The 22,694-nt window shown below is 39.5% G+C and overlaps 1 protein-coding gene across 1 annotated transcript in view; it reads left to right on the top strand.

The window, feature by feature from the left end:
- The window catches only part of nup133 (nucleoporin 133), a 191,558-nt gene that overhangs the window by 24,648 nt on the left and 144,216 nt on the right, over positions 1 to 22,694 (top strand). Inside the window, exon 4 of the mRNA XM_028797315.2 lies at positions 15,392 to 15,499. Coding sequence (XP_028653148.2) covers positions 15,392 to 15,499 — 108 coding nt within the window. The remainder of the gene's footprint in view (positions 1 to 15,391; positions 15,500 to 22,694) is intronic.

Genomic DNA, 22,694 nt, shown 5'->3' with positions numbered 1-22,694 from the left:
CCCATACCCATTTGGAGTCTGCACACTCTGGGACTCAATTATTTATTTAAAAATCTCTCTTTGCCACAGACCTATTACATTAATATCAGTTGTCATTGGTGGCTCAAGGGTGTTAAAAGGGGATGAATATTATTTACTTCAGAGCATATAAAGGAATAAATATATTTATAAAACAAGAAAATGATTTTTTTTAATGCAATTTAATGACATCTGAGCATTTTGTCAAAGATCTCCAGAGGTTTACTTGCACATGTAAAATAGAAAGCAGGTTTCTGCCTTAACCAGGTTACACACCAAATCCTGGTTTTCTGTGTGCATGTAAGCATACTGACCGTAACATTTTATATCCTCTTCTGTGAAGAGATATGCATTACCAGCAAAACTATCATAATTTATAACAATGAAAAGTCTTAGTTCACCAAAGAAATACAGGTTCTTCACCAAGAAAAATAAACAGGCCATAAAACTGATGATAAGGAAGCCTACAAACTGGTCTGGAATAAAATTACCCTTACAATAAGATAAACTGAACTGAGGGGTCAGTTTTCAGCAAACAATAGCTCTTCTGCATGAAAGAGACTTCAGTCTATCCTCTTTAATAAAACCCCTGTGTGCGTCCAGTGTCCATGTGTGTGTGTGTGTCTTCTGGTGAAGTGCGCATGCGCGGGGCACGGTGCGATGCTTCAAAGGCCGTCTGACGCGTCATACAAGACAGAGGATGGGACCTATAAAATATCGCACGGAAGATCCGATCGGATTTCGGTAAATGAGGTAAGACCTAAAACAGAAAACACAAAAAATCCAATTGGGTACTCGAGATGCGGAGACCAGCTTCCCCATTGTTGTGCAAGTGTTCACTCTGAGGATGTCAGATTTGCAATTAAGAAGCTTGACCCGGTAAAGTAAAAGTAGATCTATTTTCGCGCACATTACATCAGTTGCTGGGGAGAATCTGCTGATTGCCCACTGTTGTGACAGAAAATTAAATGCATATTATGGACAGCAAAGCCAGATAAAATTTCAGGCATTTTACGGAAAAAATTTAATGAGGTAAAGGGTCCCTTGCCATTTAATATAGACTGTTCCTACTAATGTTTATGGACTACTGTTCTAGCGCCTGTTATTGTAACAGGCTTAATGTCTAGTCTATATATATAATTCACAAAGTCGACGCCAGAAGGGGAAGACACCCATGAAAGCACGCACACCAAAACAAGACACCCATGAAAGCACGCAGGAAGAGGCGTGGATTCACTAAGCCGCCGACAAGTAGGAAAGAGCCTCGCCCACCAACTCTGACCATTGGATACGACGACAACTCGAAGAGCCACGCCCACTAACTGGGGCGAAATAAACGGCGTCATTTATGTTCATCTGTTGTACGCTACACATCGACCTCTGAGCCACCTTGAGTTGGGGGCAGCAAGTCTTTGATAGGCTGCAACAAAATGATGAAAGTACGGGCACATTTTTTTACACAAGCTGTGTGTGTGGGTGGGTGTTAGTTAATTTGTTACTCGAAGGATTTCAAGATTTAATATGCACAGGCGGTAACAATGCAAATGCAGCCCAAACGAACCAAAAATCTTCCACAGTCTCCTTACTGTAAAGCAGCAACACTACCACTGCGCTACAAGACAGAGAATGCAGTTACAGAATGCACCAGGCTCAATTTTACTTTCACTTCTGTTTGGACAACTGTGTCGTTCAGAAAGTGTTCACCCATCAATACATAATTATGCGACATATGATACGCCGTGAGTTGGCAAGAGCCACGAGTGTTCAGCAGTGTTTCCCAAACTCGGTCCTTCTGAACCCCTGTGGCTACAGTGTTTTGTTCCAACCAGATTCCTAATCATTAATGCCGGTGAAACTCATCTGGGATAAGTCGGTTTTTCAAACGCAGTCATGTAGCAGATTAGCTGGATGTAATAATCCGAGATGAATGCGCACCTCCGCGCTGAGTGAAAACACAATGTATATTGCTGCAACAAAATGATCAAAGAACGGGCGCATTTTTTTCACACGAGCTGAGTGGGTGGGTGTTCGTTAGTTAATTAGTTACTCAAAGGAATTCAAGATTTAATACGCACAAGCGGTAACACTGCAAAAACAGCCCAAACCAGGAAAGACAGCTGGCAAAAAGTCACCAACAAACTAAACTCGTGTGCATTGTACTTACTGAAAGCAGCGTTACGGATTTTGCAAATGTTCATTTTTTTCCCTCTGCTTAAAAAACATTGAAATACTACGCCGTGGGTTGGTTTCCAGCGTGTAAAACAGTTTGTTTGTCGCGGATAATTTGCTATCCACACAGGGAAGAACCAGGAAGCGAACCCACAATCTTCCACTGTCTCCTTACTGCAAAGCAGCCATACTACTACAGCGCCACAAGGCAGTTAAAGAAGTTATATTTATATTTTTTACACATCACACACTAGAAGCTGCTGACGAACCCTTCTCTTCGTTGTCAGTCTGTAGCTGCGAAAAAATAAAAGCAATATGAGTTTTAACAGACGTCATTCAAGTGTATCATAAGTTTCTGTAACGTTAATCAAAATGGCCAGGAGGTGTCACTAGAGAAGTGAGTGTTAAATGCTTCGAAGCTTCGATACGATTTCCGACACAATTGCTTCAAACGTGTTGATGCTTCGCGAGGCTTGACCCCGCCCATCACTACTCACAGGTTACTGAACGAGAAATCAGCAGACTAGCATGACGGATGGGGCGTAATGGGCGTCCTTCCCCTCTCCTCCGGATTTTTCAAATGTTAATTTTTTCCCTGTGCTTAAAAATCATTAAAAACCCAGCCTGATTATGCGGCGTATGGTATGCCACGGGTTGGCTAGTTAGCTATAAAAGCATATCTCTCTCAGTATTTACTTGAATTCATTCCTCCTTGACAAAATTAGTACTTTTTATAGCAGATCTGTAAAACAAGAACCTGAGTATCTGCAATTCCTTTGCTCTTGCCTTCCTGAAGTGATTCTTATACTAGTCACTTCTTTGCAAAAGCCTCATATCTCCTTTTTTTTTTTACTATCATGGGATACAATGTCTGGAAGCTGTTTCTAAGACAGAAGAATCACTTGCAATTAACACTGTAGGCCATCTTGTTTCTCTCTTCACTGGTATCTTTAGCCAGCCTCATGCACTGTGTACTGTTCTAGGTTGCTTTAAATTGTATGTTGTTGCTCTAGTTTCCATAAAAGATGAAATAAGCCTCCTCAGTGATTACAGGCCCATTCCTCATGCGTCAGTTCTAATGAAAATATGTAAATGGCTATTTCTAATCCATCTGATGTCTGTTACTGCTCCTCATCTTCACTCACACCAGTTTATATTCAGGGGCCAGTAGATTTCTGGATGTTTGAGACATTAGATTAAATTTATTTATATACTAGGGGGTTTGCCCTCTGCTTGCTTCGCTCGCCAACAACCCCCCACCCCCCAAGCCTGCGCTACGCAGCATCCACTTTGCATTTCTGCCACTCATGTTGTGAAGAGGGGGGCTGAACGCACCCCAAGAAGACATGGTCGCTTCTCTGAAACCCCCTCTTAAACAGTGATACAATGAGAAACAAATACAGTGTTTTTTTAACCTCCTCTTTGCTCAATCAGCTGCTGGTTTGCTTTAAAAATTTAAAAGCCTGTACAGCAACTGTCCTACTCTTTTTGTCTTTTATCTCCAGTCCCGGGCGTGGTTAAATCTCTTGGCACAAAGTCTCGTCTTGCGGGACGTGAGTTCTTGATATTTTTTAGTTTATAATTTAAAAATGGAATAAGAATCTGAAAATTTAACATCACATTAAAGTTCGATAAATTATGTAGGATTATGTAGGTATTAAAATAAGCCGATTTAAAGTATGACAAAAAAGTCATGTAAAATTGTTGCACAACATCGTTGCACTTTTAGGCTTAGGATTTTATGTATGTAGAGTGTGTGTGTGTATGTATGTGTATATATATATATATATATATATATGTACAGTGGTGTGAAAAACTATTTGCCCCCTTCCTGATTTCTTATTCTTTTGCATGTTTGTCACACAAAATGTTTCTGATCATCAAACACATTTAACCATTAGTCAAATATAACACAAGTAAACACAAAATGCAGTTTTAAATGATGGTTTTTATTATTTAGGGAGAAAAAAAATCCAAACCTACATGGCCCTGTGTGAAAAAGTAATTGCCCCCTTGTTAAAAAATAACCTAACTGTGGTGTATCACACCTGAGTTCAATTTCCGTAGCCACCCCCAGGCCTGATTACTGCCACACCTGTTTCAATCAAGAAATCACTTAAATAGGAGCTGCCTGACACAGAGAAGTAGACCAAAAGCACCTCAAAAGCTAGACATCATGTCAAGATCCAAAGAAATTCAGGAACAAATGAGAAACAGAAGTAATTGAGATCTATCAGTCTGGTAAAGGTTATAAAGCCATTTCTAAAGCTTTGGGACTCCAGCGAACCACAGTGAGAGCCATTATCCACAAATGGCAAAAACATGGAACAGTGGTGAACCTTCCCAGGAGTGGCCGGCCGACCAAAATTACCCCAAGAGCGCAGAGACGACTCATCCAAGAGGTCACAAAAGACCCCAGGACAACGTCTAAAGAACTGCAGGCCTCACTTGCCTCAATTAAGGTCAGTGTTCACGACTCCACCATAAGAAAGAGACTAGGCAAAAACGGCCTACATGGCAGATTTCCAAGACGCAAACCACTGTTAAGCAAAAAGAACATTAGGGCTCGTCTCAATTTTGCTAAGAAACATCTCAATGATTGCCAAGACTTTTGGGAAAATACCTTGTGGACTGATGAGACAAAAGTTGAACTTTTTGGAAGGCAAATGTCCCATTACATCTGGCATAAAAGGAACACAGCATTTCAGAAAAAGAACATCATACCAACAGTAAAATATGGTGGTGGTAGTGTGATGGTCTGGGGTTGTTTTGCTGCTTCAGGACCTGGAAGGCTTGCTGTGATAGATGGAACCATGAATTCTACTGTCTACCAAAAAATCCTGAAGGAGAATGTCCGGCCATCTGTTCGTCAACTCAAGCTGAAGCGATCTTGGGTGCTGCAACAGGACAATGACCCAAAACACACCAGCAAATCCACCTCTGAATGGCTGAAGAAAAACAAAATGAAGACTTTGGAGTGGCCTAGTCAAAGTCCTGACCTGAATCCAATTGAGATGCTATGGCATGACCTTAAAAAGGCGGTTCATGCTAGAAAACCCTCAAATAAAGCTGAATTACAACAATTTTGCAAAGGTGAGTGGGCCAAAATTCCTCCAGGGCGCTGTAAAAGACTCATTGCAAGTTATCGCAAACGCTTGATTGCAGTTATTGCTGCTAAGGGTGGCCCAACCAGTTATTAGGTTCAGGGGGCAATTACTTTTTCACACAGGGCCATGTAGGTTTGGATTTTTTTTTCTCCTTAAATAATAAAAACCACCATTTACAAACTGCATTTTGTGTTTACTTGTGTTATATTTGACTAATGGTTAAATGTGTTTGATGATCAGAAACATTTTGTGTGACAAACATGCAAAAGAATAAGAAATCAGGAAGGGGGCAAATAGTTTTTCACACCACTGTATGTGTGTGTGTGTATGTATATATATATATATATATATATATATATATATAATATAGTAACCCCTCCTCCATCGCGGGGGTTGCGTTCCAGAGCCACCCGCGAAATAAGAAAATCCGCGAAGTAGAAACCATATGTTTATATGGTTATTTTTATATTGTCATGCTTGGGACACAGATTTGCGCAGAAACACAGGAGGTTGTAGAGAGACAGGAACGTTATTCAAACACTGCAAACAAACATTTGTCTCTTTTTCAAAAGTTTAAACTGCTCCATGACAAGACAGAGATGACAGTTCCGTCTCACAATTAAAAGAATGCAAATATATCTTCTTCTTCAAAGGAGTGCGTGTCAGAAGCAGTGACTGTCACAGAGATAGAGAGAAAAGCAAACAAATCAATAGGGCTGTTTGCTTTTAAGTATGCGAAGCACCGCGGCACAAAGCTGTTGAAGGCGGCAGCTCACACCCCCTCCGTCAGGAGCAGACAAAGAGAGAGAGAGAGAGACAGAGTTTGTTTTTCAGTCAAATATCAATACGTGCCCTTCGAGCTTTTAAGTATGTGAAGCGCCATGCAGCATGTCGTTTCAGGAAGCAGCTGCACAAAAGATAGCAACGTGAAGATAATCTTTCAGCATTTTTAGACGAGCGTCCGTATCGTCTAGGTGTGCGAACAGCCCCCCTGCTCAATCCCCCTACATCAGGATCAGAGAAAGTCCGCGCAAGAGAAAGAGAAAAGTAAGTTGGGTAGCTTCTCAGCCATCTGCTAATAGCGTCCCTTGTATGAAATCAACTGGGCAAACCAACTGAGGAAGCATGTACCAGAAATTAAAAGACCCATTGTCCGCAGAAACCCGCGAAGCAGCGAAAAATCCGTGATATATATTTAAAGATGCCTACATATAAAATCCGCGATGGAGTGAATCCGCGAAAGGCGAAGCGCAATATAGCGAGGGATTACTGTATGTATGTGTATGTGTATGTGTGTGTGTGTATATATGTATATATATATATATATATATATATATATATATATATATATATATAAATAAAATAAATATACAGTACTGTGCAATAGTTTTAGGCAGGTGTGAAAAAATGCTGTAAACAAAGAATGCTTTCAGAAATATAAATAATGATTGTTTTTTGTTATCAATTTACAAAATGCAAAGTGAGCGAACAAAATGTTTTTTTTTTTCTTTTTTTCTTCTAATCAATCCGTTCATGTCAACTTAATTTTTTGTAATCCTTCAGATTTTTGGGCATGATTATCACGTTCTCAGCTAGGAGATTAACACCGCTTCCATCCTTATGATTGCTCAGCAGTGGATGTATTTTCTCTACTGACTATAGTAATTAAATATTTCCTAGCCCATTCTACTATAATTCTACAAAGCTGTGATTGAAGGAATGCTTATATTCTCCATTATTGATTGATTTGATTCTGTAATTGTCCACACCAAAAATAAATTACAGTGTTGTGATTTTTGCTGAGAAAATAATTGGCTGCGCTCTTTCATCTGTTGCAGACCTGTATGTCCCTGTGTCATAAATCTTGTCAAAAGGATCACTCTGGTCATTACCTGTTCTAGAAACTCTTCTCTGGTAAACACTTTAGGTCAATTACAACTAATAAGTAAACACCTAAACAGTATCTTTCCCAGAGCCATAGAACCTTGCAAACCAGTAATGTAGCCAGCCTCCTTACATATTTGTGTGCTCTTTCATATATGAAGGGTGACTGTGAGTATATGTGTCTATGCATATGCATGCACATGCACACTTTCATTTGTATATCTGCTTTAATCTTTTAATCTTTAACGAAAGAAATGTAACCAGTTGTATCTCGAATGTTACAAGTCGGCTTGGATAAAGATGTTAGTCAAATAATAAGTAACAATAATATTAGGTCACTAGATCTGCTTACTCTTGAACATGTTATTTGATCAATTCCTGCTTTACTAAATGATATGCCTTTTGTTGATTGTCATTGCTTAGCATGATTTTATAAGATAATGAATTCTTTTGAATGGAAACATGTAATTGTTAGGGAAAATGTGAAATTTTGATGTATGTAGTATTATCATTACGTGTTTAGGATTTTCACTTGTTTAAGCCTTTCACTCAACATTTTCATTTTGTGCTTTTTGTCAGTTGAATGTGGTACCCCTTTAAAGTCTGCAGACGCAAATGTGTATGTAAAGAATTTTGGAGATTTAGGTGTGGGGCAGGCTTTCTTTCACTTCCAGCATCTGCTATTAGAAGAATGTTAACCATCTTTGCTAAAGTGCTGCCATGCTAGTATTTTATTTAAATTGTGCATAACCTTTAGAAATAAAATTCTCTGTTATGTGTTATCTGAAAAAATATCTGCACAGAAGTAACAGCTGATAAGTGTCCTGAATAAAAAAAACAAATTAATAAACAGTTGAAATTAAAATATTCTCCCCTGTGGCCAAGGACTACTTCTTGCATGGTGTTCTCACCATGTCTTTGTGGTATTTGTAGCATTTCTCACATCTCAAGATCAGTACTGTTTAGGTTTCTAGTTTTAAATTTACCTCCTGTGCTGACCTGTGATGGACTGGTGGGTTATCCAAGGTAGATTCTTGTCTCAAACCCAGAACTGCCAGGATAGCGTCTAGAAACCCAAGACCCTATATTGGAGTAAGAGATTAAAAATGAAGGAAAAACTTCTTAAGCAAATGCCCAAATGGCTAAGTTTAGGTAGATTTTATTATTCTAGAAGGAAATTTGATAGCAGCAGAAAAGTACAAAAACAGAAAACATTGTTACAGAGATCCAAACAATCAGCCAGTCAATCAGTCAGTTGTGGCTGACTGTTGATCAGATGATGATGCTGTCCATCCGTTTGTCCATCTCTGTCACTCTCACCCCCTCCAGTGTGTGTGCTGGTGGGAGAGCAGGCCAAATTGGGAAAGGCAGGCCTGGGGGCATGATGGGCAAGGGAATTGCCCCAGCAGGCTCAGTGGGTTGGTTTCAATGGTGATGTCTTGCCATTCTCTTCTTGTTGATGTGTCCATTGTTGTTCATTTATTGTCCGTCTCCAAAGTGCATGGTCCTCAGCAAGTATCTCAAGCTGCATATGTTGAGTGGAGCAGGCCTTGAGAAAAACACTTCAAGTAGTCAAGGATGAGGAGGATAGATGGAAGGAAGAGATTACGCAAATGAGTTGTTGATATCAGTGGTAGTGAGGGTGCGCTGTTAGGCCCTATGGAATACGTTTTATTTTTCACAAATTCTGTTTTATTTTTTTTGATTTTCGGTTGTCACCGTTTTATTTTTCCTTGATTTGGATTTTTTTTTTTACTGTAAGTAGCAACAGCTACAACAAAACAAACAATAATGAAATGGCACTTTACATTCCTTTTATTGAAACAGCACACAAGCACGACTGAATCTTATTTTGCAGTTCCATCCATTAGGTTGGAGCCCAGATCCTTAATGATGCTGTATGCTGAGACTGCAGTAGGACAGTGAGTGCCCTTCAGAATTGTAAGAGCTGTTAGTAGTTTGCATACTTCTGAGATGAAGGTTAACTTCACTTTTAGGATCTAGGATATTTTTAACAGCCTGAGCTGATGTGTTCTTGACCTAAAAGAAACTTTTTGTAGAGGTGAATATGTTCAGCGAGGTACCCTACTGATTCGAACTAGCTTTTCCACCAGGTGTTCCCTGCTTCATGGGTTCCTGGCAGGCTTCTTGAAGAAGGCAGACTTTACCCACATCACTAAAGTACAGTACACCCGCAAAATTCGCGGGGGTTACGTTCCTAGAGCACTCACGAATTGTGAAAAAGCGCGACTTTTAGATGTGGTTAAAAAATGCCTTTTAAATGCCTAGTTTTATAGTTTAAACCCTAAATACAGTATGCCCCCAAAGCACTTTAATTTGATTGCAAACTCAGCTTAATACATTACCTAAAAAATTACCTTACTACATTACCTAAAAACAATGTAAAGGTAAACCCGTATACTGTACAATACTGTACTGCTATGTCTCCCACGGTGCTAGAATGTAAAATACCGATGTACTGTAATTCATGCAAGCGCGTTTTCTTTGGTATGCGCTGTCGTTTAATTTGTTATAAGTAGAGTAAACACATAATAATTTTATTTAAATAATATACAGCAAAATTTACGGGTACTCACCAATGATGAATGATATTGATGATGATGATGAAGTAGCTGTGCAGTACGATGTGGTGGATTTAAAATTCCTTGGGTGGGGCCTCTTCTTCAGGTGCTTCAGCAGTAGCTGTATCTTTGGACAGGTGGTCTTCTGGTGGGGTTTTGTGCTGGCTTTTCTTTATAGATTTCAGGAACACTGATGGGAAGTTGCTACATTGTCTTCTGTAGCGAACTGTTGGTACAATTTCCGTACTTTCTGATGGATGATGTTAACGTCCAAGGGGATGTTCTTCTTCCTGCAGTCGGTGATCCACAATGCCTTGGCATATTCCATCCTGACGGTATTTTTATTCCTTTATGGTCGTTACCTTTTTGGCACTTTCACAGAAACTTACAGTTACGGCACTCCAGATCGCTGCTTTGTTCTTCTTTATGTAGCGTGCAGTGCTTTCATTAATGCCATAGTGCCGTGCTACTGCAGTATAACTTTTTAGTTCCAGGAGCAAATCCAGTAGTTCAACCGTCTCCTGGAGTGTTTTAAACTTCTTCTGGCGCTTAGGCTCAGTGCCAGAAGCCTGAGAAGGTGCAGGGCGTTTCGGCGACATCTTGTGCGTTTAAGATTAACAAAATGGAAAACACGAGGACACTCAGCTGGAGACGCGTCACAGGGCAGCAGTCGATCAGCAGCAAGGAAATGGAACAACGCTGTTGGATTGGCTACTTTCACCATCCCAAACCGCGTTTCCCTCAGTGGTGGTAAACCCACTTGGCTGGAAACACGTCATAGGGCAGCAGTCAATCAGCAGCAAGGAGAAATGAATACCACTCTCGGAATGGCTACTTTCACCATCCCAAACCGCGTTTCCCTCAGTGGTTGCTTCCTGTTCTCTCTACAGCACAGTATTGCCACGAAAAAAGCAATAAAATATTGTGGAGGATATTTGCGCTTTCTGCTAACAATTAATAGTTAGGTTCTAAGGAAAAATCCGCAAATGACTCAGTCTGCGAACCCTGAACCGTGACTTCGCGTGGGTCTACTGTTTTTATAGCGCTGTCGGGTCTCTCCCACCAAAATGATGACATGACATAAGCAGGTTGAATGTACACTGTTAGGCATGACCCTTTTTAAAACTTCCTGGTATGCTTTCAGACAGTATGATGCATTGTCTGTAACCACTTCTAAAATGTCATTAAGATTCAGCTGGTTGTTGTGAAGGAACTGAAGTGCTGCCTGTGAAAAGGTGTAAAAATTTTGTTCTCCATAAAGAGAACATCTGCTGAAAAGTACTGGTCTTCAGTACCTGTACTTATAATTATGTAAATTATTTCAAACTAGCCAACCCGTGGCGTAGCATACGCCACATAATTATGAATTGATGGGTGAACACTTCCTGAAAGACAAAGTTGTCCAAATGGGGTGGGTTTGAGGATACCACTGTAGGTGAATGAAAAGATGGAACTCTGGAGAGGGCAACATACAATTGTCCGTGACTGACAATTGGAGGACTGCCGTCGCATGCTCATTCAGCGATTCACATCCACGACAAACAAACTGTTTTACACGCTGCATACAGCGATTCACATCAGCGACAAATATGATTCTTCTTAGATGGTCCTGTCGCGTCCACCCTCGCTCTCGAAGCATACACACTGCCTGGTCATGTGCCTACTCTCAAGTGCAACTCACAGAGACCCGCCCACCAACTGTAAGACCATGGGATACCCCTCGCAAACTGTTTTACATGCTGCATACAGCGATTCACATCCGCAACAAACATGCTTCTTCTTAGATGGTCCTGCCGCGACCACCCTCGTTCTTGAAGCATACACACTGCCTGGTCATGTGCCCACTCGCAAGAGCAACTCACAGAGACCCGCCCACCAACTGTAAGACCATGGGATACCCCTCGCAAATTGTTTTACACGCTGCATACAGCGATTCACATCCGCGACAAACATGCTTCTTCTTAGATGGTCCTGCCGCGTCCACCCTCGTTCTCGAAGCATACACACTGCCTGGTCATGTGCCCGCTCGCAAGAGCAACTCACAGAGACCCGCCCACCAACTCTAAGACCATGGCGTGTAAAACAGTTTGCGATGGTGGACGCGGTCGTGCGTCGTAACCGAAAAGAATGATGAAAAGTCAACGTGGCTCAGAGGTGCATGTGGAGTGTAGCAGAGACGAACGCGAATGACGCCCTGTTTTGTGAGTTGCTGCATCCAAGTTGGTGAGCGTGGCTCTGCGAGTTGTCGTCGTATACAATGACGGTGTGTTTTGTGAGTTGCTGCGTCTGAGTTGGTGGCTGTGGCTCTGTGAGTTGTCGTTGTATCCAGTGGTATTAGAGTTGGTGGGCGTGGCTCCATCCTGCGTGCTCCATGGGTGTCTTGCTCGCTGGCGGCTTAGTGAATTATATATATAGATGATTCTTAAACCTTAAATGTTTACAGATTGAAATTGTGCATCAGTACATCTGTAGGTTCATCTACTACATATCTTAAAATAATTAATTACAAAGCAAAAGCAAACTAATCTGCAAGTTGCTAAATCCGGGAATTAAAAAGAACAAAAAGAAAGAGAGACCCGCATCTAAGGGGTTGTTGCTTCTGAGGAGAAGCCTGCTCTTCTGCCCAGGTTTGTAGGTGCCGAGTTTATAACGGAAGAGTCAAATGTGGACTTAAACATTTATTAAATCCAGAAACATCATTGTTAATTTTTAAAAGGGAAACCAGTTTGTTAACAGCCAGCGCCGTTCACTAATAACATTTTCTACGGCAAAGACTGTTAATACCAGTTAAATATAATTTCATGTACAATTAAAACTGCCTACATAAAAGAATTACCATGCAGCCAAATGTTTACTAACCTATCACTATGTTGAGAACTATGTGGTCTTGGCTATCAAAGGTTTCATCAACTGAAACATAAATTTTATTGCTATGAATCTTTTGAAGAACGGCATCCATATGTTGTTCAAAGACACGGGGCAAATCAGCTTGACGACGACTGCTATTTTCTGGCAGCACGCCTCCTTGTTAACAATGCTTAATAAAGAAAGGATGCATCTTCATCATTTTTTTAGTATGTCTAACTCACATGGCCACAAAGACTTCCACAAACTGGCGTCTTGCATCTGACGATTTTGTTTCCTCTATTGCTACCTGAAGGAGTACACTTTTTGATCTTAATTTCTCCTTGTTCTTTAGATGGGTTTTAGATTTGACGTGGTCATTGCAAGTATCTTTTTGTGTGCAGTTTATGGTATGCTGGAAAAACTTTCAGAAAAGTTGTTGTCCAGATTCATAAAAATCGCCGGGATATTGTTGTACCCTCATTTTTTGCAGTTAAACTTGTGTTTCTTAGTTTTTTTGACGTAGTTAGGCTATCTGATACTGCTCACTTTGACATTTCTGTCTCGTGCAGCTACCTAATTCTTGTGCCTTTAATGAGAAAACATACAGGAAACCCATACACAAACAGGTAGAGGCACGACTGAAGTTCTATGAAGAATTGAGTTTGCATGAAAAACAACAAACTAGAAAATAGTATCTGAATGATAGAACTACAGATTATTCAATTATTTATTTTATTGGGAAGTTTTGTAACAGTCACCCCTTCAGTCTCTAAATTCCACACATTTCCGTTTTTAAATCTAAAATCCGTTTTTATGCGTTAATTCCGTGATTCCGTCAGTGTTTTCGGCATCACGGAAATCATAGGGCCCTACGCAGTCCTCAGTCACACCGCTTCAATTTGTGTCGGGAATTCCCGTGGCAAGCCAGGTGCAAGACGACGAGGTACAGCAAGAATTTGCACCACTTTGGTTGGACCCTTGATAGGACAGTGTGTGGGTGGTTGAGTCAGTCTTAGTCATGACCTCACCTCTGACCTTGCTACCATGGGTTGGTCCTACCAGGACGACACGACTCGCGATGACGTCTCTTGGGATCATTGAATCACGTAAACCACTCCGCCTTGTTAAGGCACTGACTTAATGAAGGGAGAGATCCAATAGATACACAAAGGCACAATATTTGACAATAAATGTTATTGCGTAAGCACACACTCAAGATCAGAACAAAAAGGAATAATTACTTTCAATAGTACACAAAATTATAATGCAAAATTTAACATTTACCAGCATCCCTACAAGTAACATAATTTAAAATGGTTATAGGTCTGGGAATAAAAGAGTTCTTAAATCTGTTGCACTTTACCTTTGGAAACCTAAATCTGTAGCATGATGGCAATGGCTGGAATTCTGAGCAAAGACGATGGCTACTGTCTGACAGAATTGAGTTGGCTTTCTTTCTAAACTGTTTGCAATACATTTCAGTAATAGAGGTCTGCTGTGAACCAATAATTTTACTGCAAATTTTTATAATGTTGTTAAGATGATTTATATTATTTTTGCTGAGGTTGCCAAACCAACAAAGAAAAACAAATGTAACAATGGATTCTATAAAGGACTTGTATAAAAAAGTGTCATTGTGGTTTTGTCCACCTTAAAACAGTTGAGTTTGCTAAGAGAGAAAAGTCGTGACAAGCCCTTTTTTTTTTTTTTTTCAATTTTTACGCTGTGTTAAGGTTAAAGATTAGTTTATCATCAATGATTTTTCCCATGTGTTTGTATTGCTCTACCATCTCTACTGTCTCCCCTTTTATTAAAGTTGAGACAGTGGATGGTGGTAAGCACCTGAAATCTACAGTCATATCTTTTGTCCTAGAAATACTAAGTCGAAAATTAGAGTGATCACACCATTGTACAAACTCATTGACAACAGGTCCTTATCTTGTAGGTGACTCACAATGACAGAGTCGTCTGTAAATTTCAGGATGTCTATCCTTGTGTAAACTTCTGCAGTCATTTGTATACAGGATAAACAACATGGCGCAGTGCCCACAGATGTACTTGGCATCCTTTGCCACGGAAGACTCCATGTTGATCTGTAGAATTGTTACTAGAAGTCTCTTAAACTGTGTTTTTAAGGGCTACAAAAATTGTTTGATGCTAATGAATTTTCATTAATTGTTGAGCTTGACTATCTAGTTTAGAGTTGTGAATGTTGGGTTCACTTCCCAGTAGTACTGGTTTGAAAGGCAGATATTAATTCTAGATGGGGTGCCATTTCATCGCAAGGTAAGATTGTATACACATATACACACAGCACAGTTTCCTGTACTGGTTTAATTTAGAGTTGGCAGTTAGTATTGTGTACTTGTCTGTGGTACTTGGGAGGAGATTTTTTGAATACCTAGCAAAGCCTCACAGCCCAGAGGAGAACTTTCAAAGTCCATACAGATTGTGTCTGTGTTAGCATGCTAACACTATAAATGTAAGCCAGCAGAGCTAACCACTGAGATGATATTGCTATTAATATTATTGTAATTTCTATGAAATTCTTTTTTTCTAACATTTTGCCCAAATTTTATAGTTTAAATTAGTGGTCATAATTCTCATTTCAGTTTATGCTTATTAAGTAGGCTTATACTTAAAATTTCATGGGTAACTACCAGCATGGCAGCGTTTTATATTTTGGCTGTTTGAAAGACAGATGATGAAGAATTCAGAACTGTATGTTGTTTTATATTCCCGATACTTACTTATGCATCTTTATTGTAATATTTTTTTTTTTAGTCATCTGTCTGCAAAGAAATGCATCTTCCACCTAGCCAGTTTGCATGTTTTGCTGATTTGGTTGCTCTCTCCTTTCAAGATGGCAATGGAGAAAATGCCTCCATACAGGTAATGTCACTTTCTACTTAAAATTTAGCTTGTTTTAAATTACTTTATTAGTGCAATGTGTAAAATGGCTATTGTTTTCCATTAAGGTCTGCAGACTAGAATACATATTATGAGTGTAATGTGTTAAAAGTAAAAAATTGTATATTAAATTAAATATGACTAAAAAAGTTAGCATCATATAAGCAGTTAAAGATTTAAATATAATTAATTTATATTTAAATATTTAAAAAATACATGTAATCACTAGTATTTAACTATCTGTGACAACGTTTTTGTTTTAATCTTTAATCTTTAACACAAATTGCAAGATTATCAAGTGACATTAAGAAACTGGCACTCGTGGACATAATTTTAATCTTACTCTAATGTTGTTCTGGCATGTTGTACACATTTCTGACTTTTAACTAACCTGGACTTCAACCTGGGATCTTCTTGTTTTGAATTTGTATTTTCTAATGACAAATGAACATTAAATGCTGTTCACTCAATGTTTTATATAATTGAAGTGTTTCTAGTCAAATTTATACAATTTGATGCACATGGATAATCTTAAGAAAACCTGTTTTCTATGAAGTGTTCCAAAACATTTTTGTTACTTACCTTGTGTAAGTACTACACTAGTACTACTCTATTCTAGTAGCGGTGCCCAAGAAGACTTTTACTCCCATTTTTCATGCATATTGGAGAGAAATAAGTTTGTCACAGAACAGAACTCGGTGGTCTTCAGTTCTGTACAATGGCAAACAGTGTCTCTATTCTGCTTAACACTAGAATCCCTGAAGCCTTCGAAAAAACTCGTAATCTTGGCCCATTAAGGCTGGGTGATATATTGAGTGGGTGATATACTGAGTTTTTAAAAAATATCAACAAATTTTCATACGAGATATAGGATAAGACAATATCGTTTATATCAACTCTATGTTGCGTTAAAATTATTCTTGTACAGCCACCAGTTCGCCTTTCTCTTCTCTCTCTTTGTTCCATGCACAATCCTGCCCCACCTCTTTCCCTCTCTGAACACAACTCACCCCTCCCTCATCACTTCACTCTGTAGCTCTGCAGGCAATGACAGGATGGAGACAGATAAAGACATGAAGGAAGCTATTGAAGAAGAGCTGGTTGATAAAAATAAAAACAATGGCTCAATTATTTGGAGATGGTTCGGGATCAAAGTGTCAGATGAGCATCAGAATAATGTATTCTATACAGAATGCAGAAAACAAATCCTAACAAAAGCTTCGAGCGCTACAAATCTTTTCCACCATTTACAACAACTCCTTAAAGTGCAGTATGAAGAGTGTGTGAAAATGCATGCTGCAGCCCAGAGCGTGAAACCTTCCCAGCCTCCTGCCCTGAAACAAACCTTAAAATGAATATACCTGTGCTGTGCCTTATGAGAGAAAAAGTGAGAACTGGGGCAACAATACTAAAGCAGTGGCTTATCACTGATCCCCCAATCCCCAACCCCCCCCCCATTTTCTCCCAGGGCTGAATATTTTTCCAAAAACCTCAGGTTTCTATAAAGCACACAAAGCAATAGTTTCTCACATAAATCAACATAAAGCGTTAGTTGTGCTGCGTGGTAGAGATCTGGCAGTGGCAGGCAGCGGCTGGGCGATTCAGCTGGCTATCGATCAGCTGATGCCAGTACTTCAATTTTGTTTCAGATCTCAATCTCCAGGTTACTTGTACCAAATAATAGTCCAGCAAGACAGAATCCAATTCAAAAATAATAAAATATACGCAAAATGTCATCTGCGGAGTATTTTGCTTTGCACATTCGCTTCACTGTCTCGCTCGATATTGATGCCATTGTAGACGTTGTTTATGCTACTCACACATGCAGGGATTCAATGTCAAGTCAATGAGTCTAACAGTCCTCCAAACAAAGAGGGTCTACCTATAACATAATGGTGTTTTTTTGACATTTGTAGCTTTTTTTTTGCCCTCTGCCCGCCCTGAAATAGTTAAGTAAAGTAGTTTTATAGAACCCACTTACAGAGCTAAATATGCCTATTCACCTCAAGATAATCTATTTGAAATGTTTAAGCTTATACAGCTACCACTTAAGAAATAGTTTATGCAACAAAGTTTCAATCAGCCTTATTGGAGTATGTGCATGTGTGAGATAGACTGAGGATTGTGACACTGAATGAGAGCCCCAGCTGAGAAAAGATGATAAGGAAAGGGGTGTGTGCGCTGTGTACAGCGCATGGTTATACCCGTCGCACATGATGCGCAACGGGTGATGCCTCGGTGCCATGCAACTCCGTGTGGAGCGGTGTGAAGGTTTTTACGGCAGCTGGAGTGCCAGTTCTGCCACCAATCCACAAGTTTTCCTTACATGTTGGAAGGCCACTTGCAGGGCCAGATGCAGGTTAACGTCATACCCAGGACGAAGCAATTGCAATTAAGGGTCTTGGTCAAGTACCCAAAGAAGTGTTCTGGCAGTGGCAGGATTCAAACCTGCGACTGCCAGCAAATCCTTACCACCAGATCCACCACTCTGCTTAAGAAGAGACAGGGATGCATTTTAAATTCAGAAGTGTTTGAGATTGAAAAGGTCTATAAATATATACCTGTTTCACTCATTTGCTGGTGATTTTTATCAAAATGATTTAACTTAAATCATTTGTAGGTTACACATTACACAACACAGTTTATACACATAGTTAAATCTTATGCATCCTTACTAAACACAGATGGATGTTAATTTGCCTTTGGGTGATCTACCTCTTTACATAAAAATGAAAGTGATTTTAAAAGTTTTTATTTTGTGTGTTACAGGACATGGTATGGATGATGCCCGCATCACCCGGGCCATTTGTCTGTGTAAGAAAGTTGTCACTTGTTTCATTTTGCAGGAAAAGAACATTATTTTATTCAAGGAGCATTATTATTTAATATATGCCAAAAGTTTATTTTTAAGCCATTTCTCATGTACATCTACAGCTGTATGTTAATAAAAGTGCCTGTGTGACATTTGAGACATGTGGCTTTGACTCAGAACTGTCTTTTGTTATTACTTTATGGGAAGAATATATTGTATATCGCCATTCAGCTAAAAAATATCAAGATATGATTTTTGATCCATATCACCCAGTCCTATGGCCCACCATAAATTCCTTCGCACCTCTCCATCAGCGTCTTTAGTTTTGCAAATATGTTGATCAGCACAAGTAGCCTGCTATCCCATTATTTGGAACACATGCATTTCATGTGTGTTCTGTGTCTACAACGATATATATAAATGTAGAATGAAATGTGAGGCAGGAATTGTTGAACACATAACTAAAAAAGAAATGTTTCTCATATTTTAGTAATTGACAAAATGTAGACATGAAGTGTATAATGCGTGAAGGCTGAAGTCCAAATATCAAGTAAACACTTTAACAAAATGTACAAATATATCAAAACAAGTGCACTTTTATTCATTTTATAACCTTGATGTTATAAAATATGCTTATAAAATAGACCTGCACCTTTAATACTCAGACGATTCTAATTGTGCTGTAGAACAGCATATATATATATATGTAATATACAATACTGTGCAAAAGTTTTAGGCAGGAGTGAAAAAATGCTATAAACAAAGAATGCTTTCAAAAATATAAGTAATGATTGTTTATTGTTATCAATTTAAAAAATGCAAAGTAGGCGAACAAAAGAAAAATATAAATCAAATCAATATTTGGTGTTACAGTAATCCCTCGCTATATCGCGCTTCGCCTTTCGCGGCTTCACTCCATCGCGGATTTTATATGTAAGCATATTTAAATATATATCGCGGATTTTTCGCTGCTTCGCGGGTTTCTGCGGACAATGGGTCTTTTAATTTCTTGTACATGCTTCCTCAGTTGGTTTGCCCAGTTGATTTCATACAAGGGACGCTATTGGCAGATGGCTTTTCTCTCTCTTGCGCTGACTTTCTCTGATCCTGACGTAGGGGGATTGAGCAGGGGGGCTGTTCGCACACCTAGACGATACGGATGCTCGTCTAAAAATGCTGAAAGATTATCTTCACGTTGCTATCTTTTGTGCAGCTGCTTCCTGAAACGACATGCTGCACGGTGCTTCGCATACTTAAAAGCACGAAGGGCACATATTGATTTTTTTATCTGTCTCTCTCTATCTCTCTCTCTCTGCTCCTGACGGAGAGGGTGTGAGCTGCCGCCTTCAACAGCTTTGTGCCGTGGTGCTTCGCATACTTAAAAGCCAAACAGCCCTATTGATTTGTTTGCTCCTTTGAAGAGGAAGATATGTTTGCATTCTTTTAATTGTGAGACTGAACTGTCATCTCTGTCTTGTCATGGAGCACAGTTTAAACTTTTGAAAAAGAGACAAATGTTTGTTTGCAGTGTTTGAATAACGTTCCTGTCTCTCTACAACCTCCTGTGTTTCTGCGCAAATCTGTGACCCAAGCATGACAATATAAAAATAACCATATAAACATATGGTTTCTACTTATTTCGCAGGTGGCTCTGGAACGCAACCCCCGCGATGGAGGAGGGATTACTGTACTATCTTTTGCCTTCAAACCAGCATCAATTCTTATAGGTACACTTGCACAAAGTCAGGGATTTAGTACCTGTAGGATTATAGTCAGGTGTATGATCAACCAATTATACCAAACAGGTGCTAATGATCATCAATGTCACACGTAGGTTGAAACACAGTCTTTAACTGAACAGAAACAGCTGTGTAGGAGGCTTAAAACTGGGTGAGGAACAGCCAAACTCTGCTACCAAGGTGAGGTTGTGGAAGACAGTTTCATGTCATGGCAAGATTGAGCACAGCAACAAGACACAAGGTAGTTATACTGCATCAGCAAGGTCTCTCCCAGACAAAGATTTCAAAGCAGACTGGGGTTTCAAGATGTGCTGTTCAGGCTCTTTTGAAGAAAACAAAGAAACGGGCAACGTTGAGGATCGTACATGATGTGGTCGGCCAAGGAAACTTAGTGCAGCAGATGAAAGATACATCAAGCTTATTACCCTTCGAAATTGGAAGATGTCCAGCAGTGCCATCAGCTCAGAACTGGCAGAAACCAGTGGGACCCAGGTACACCTATCTACTGTCCAGAGAAGTCTGGCCAGAAGTGGTCTTCATGGAAGAGTTGCAGCCAAAAAGCCATACCTCCGACATGGAAATAAGGCCAAGCGACTCAAGTATGCACGAAAACATAGGAACTGGGGTGCAGAAAAATGGCAGCAGGAGTCAAAATTTTGAAATATTTGGCTGTAGCAGAGGGCAGTTTGTTCATCGAAGGGCTGGAGAGCGGTACAATAATGAGTGTATGCAGGCAACAGTGAAGCATGGTGGAGGTTCCTTGAACGTTTGGGGCTGCATTTCTGCAAATGGAATTGGAGATTTGGTCAGGATTAATGGTGTTCTCAATGCTGAGAAATACAGGCAGATGCTTATCCATCATGCAATACCATCAGGGAGGCGTATGATTGGCCCCAAATTTATTCTGCAGTAGGACAACGACCCCAAACATTCAGCCAAAGTCATTAAGAACTATCTTCAGCGTAAAGAAGAACAAGAAGTCCTGGAAGTGATGGTATGACCCCCACAGAGCCCTGATCTCAACATCATTAAGTGTGTCTGGGATTACATGAAGTGACAGAAAGATGTGAGGAAGCCTACATCCACAGAAGATCTGTGGTTAGTTCTCCAATATGTTTGGAACAACCTACCAGCCGAGTTCCTTCAAAAACTGTATGCAAGTGTACCTAGAAGAATTGATGCTGTTTTGAAGGCAAAGGGTGGTCACACCAAAAATTGATTTGATTTAGATTTTGTTCATTCACTGCATTTTGTTGATTGATGAAAATAAATGATTAACACTTCCATTTTTGAAAGCATTCTTTGTTTACAGCATTTTTTCACACCTGCCTAAAACTTTTGCACAGTACTGTATATATAATAAAATAAATATATATATATAAGAAGGTGATCCGCTGTGGCAACCCCTAACGGAAGCAGCCAAAAGGAGGAGAAGAAGAGATATACTAAATGGGTGTGTGTGCTGTTTACTGTAAGTATATAAACATTTCCCTTTGCAATATTTCCAAATATTTATTTTTACCTACTTCAAATTAATTAAATGTCAGCATCAACTGGAATATATTACTTCCCAGATTTTATAAATACATACAAACACAAGGCTGTGCACTATTATTTATTCATTCTTATTGTGCTTTCATTTTTATTCTACCCCTCTTGATTATCTGTGCAGCCGTCTCAGACCATGGTAAAGGTGCTATATAAGTAAGTGAAATGCATTATTATTTGTTATAATTATCATTCAATAGAATGGGCAGGCAGTTTCTGTAAGTGCGATTTTAACTCTGCTTGTTGACCATGTGTTCCATGACAAATCAATCCTTCATTAAACAGTTTTTGTTTAATGAAAAAAGAAAAATAAACAGCTACATCTGCAATGTAGGATTCAAACCACCGTTCGCTGAAGAGAGTTTTTTTTTTTTTTAGAGATATACAGTATTCTTCCATTCAGCAATGTGCCATGAGCGGGATTCGAACCTGGGTCCCTGCAATAATTTCTGGTAGATCATCTCTCAAGAATCACAGCTATACTTTGACTAATACGCGCAATCGTTGGCGCAGCGGTAAGATCAAGAGATCACTGGTTTGATTCCGAGGGTGTCCGTTTTGGGTAGTGAACTGCTCTTATTGTTAATATTATAGAATAAAAACATACATTTAATTTGAGTCTTTAACAGCCGGTGTGAATTTATAGTACTTGTAAAAGTTAGTTGTTTTTTTTTTTTTTTGTTTTTTTTTATTGCGTTTTATTCTCTCAGTCACGTTCACGCTCCTCCTGATCTGACACTGCTAGTTTTCAAATAAAGACATGCTATAACAGAGGTGAGGTCAGATGAGGATGAGGATTCTACATCAGAGCAAGAAAACAGAAGACCTCCCTGCAAGAAACGTCCACTCACACATAAGAACAACACAGCTGCACCAGATGTAAAGGCGAAAGATGGCACCGTTTGAATGCAGCAACAGGTTGGGCGTCATCCTGCCAGTCAGTCTGCTCCACACCTGTCCTTCAAAGAAAAAAAGCAGGGTTTACAGAGCTTGCCAATGTATTGTGCAAAGTCCTGTTTGTGATTGTTTTGTGATGGTCTTTACATTAAAACATTTATATGTTACTTATATAAAAGCC

Source organism: Erpetoichthys calabaricus, chromosome 3, assembly GCF_900747795.2.
Source record: "Erpetoichthys calabaricus chromosome 3, fErpCal1.3, whole genome shotgun sequence".
NCBI lineage: Eukaryota > Metazoa > Chordata > Cladistia > Polypteriformes > Polypteridae > Erpetoichthys > Erpetoichthys calabaricus.
The sequence above is the reverse complement of the archived record's forward strand: the minus strand, read 5'-3'. Positions and strand labels throughout refer to the sequence as shown.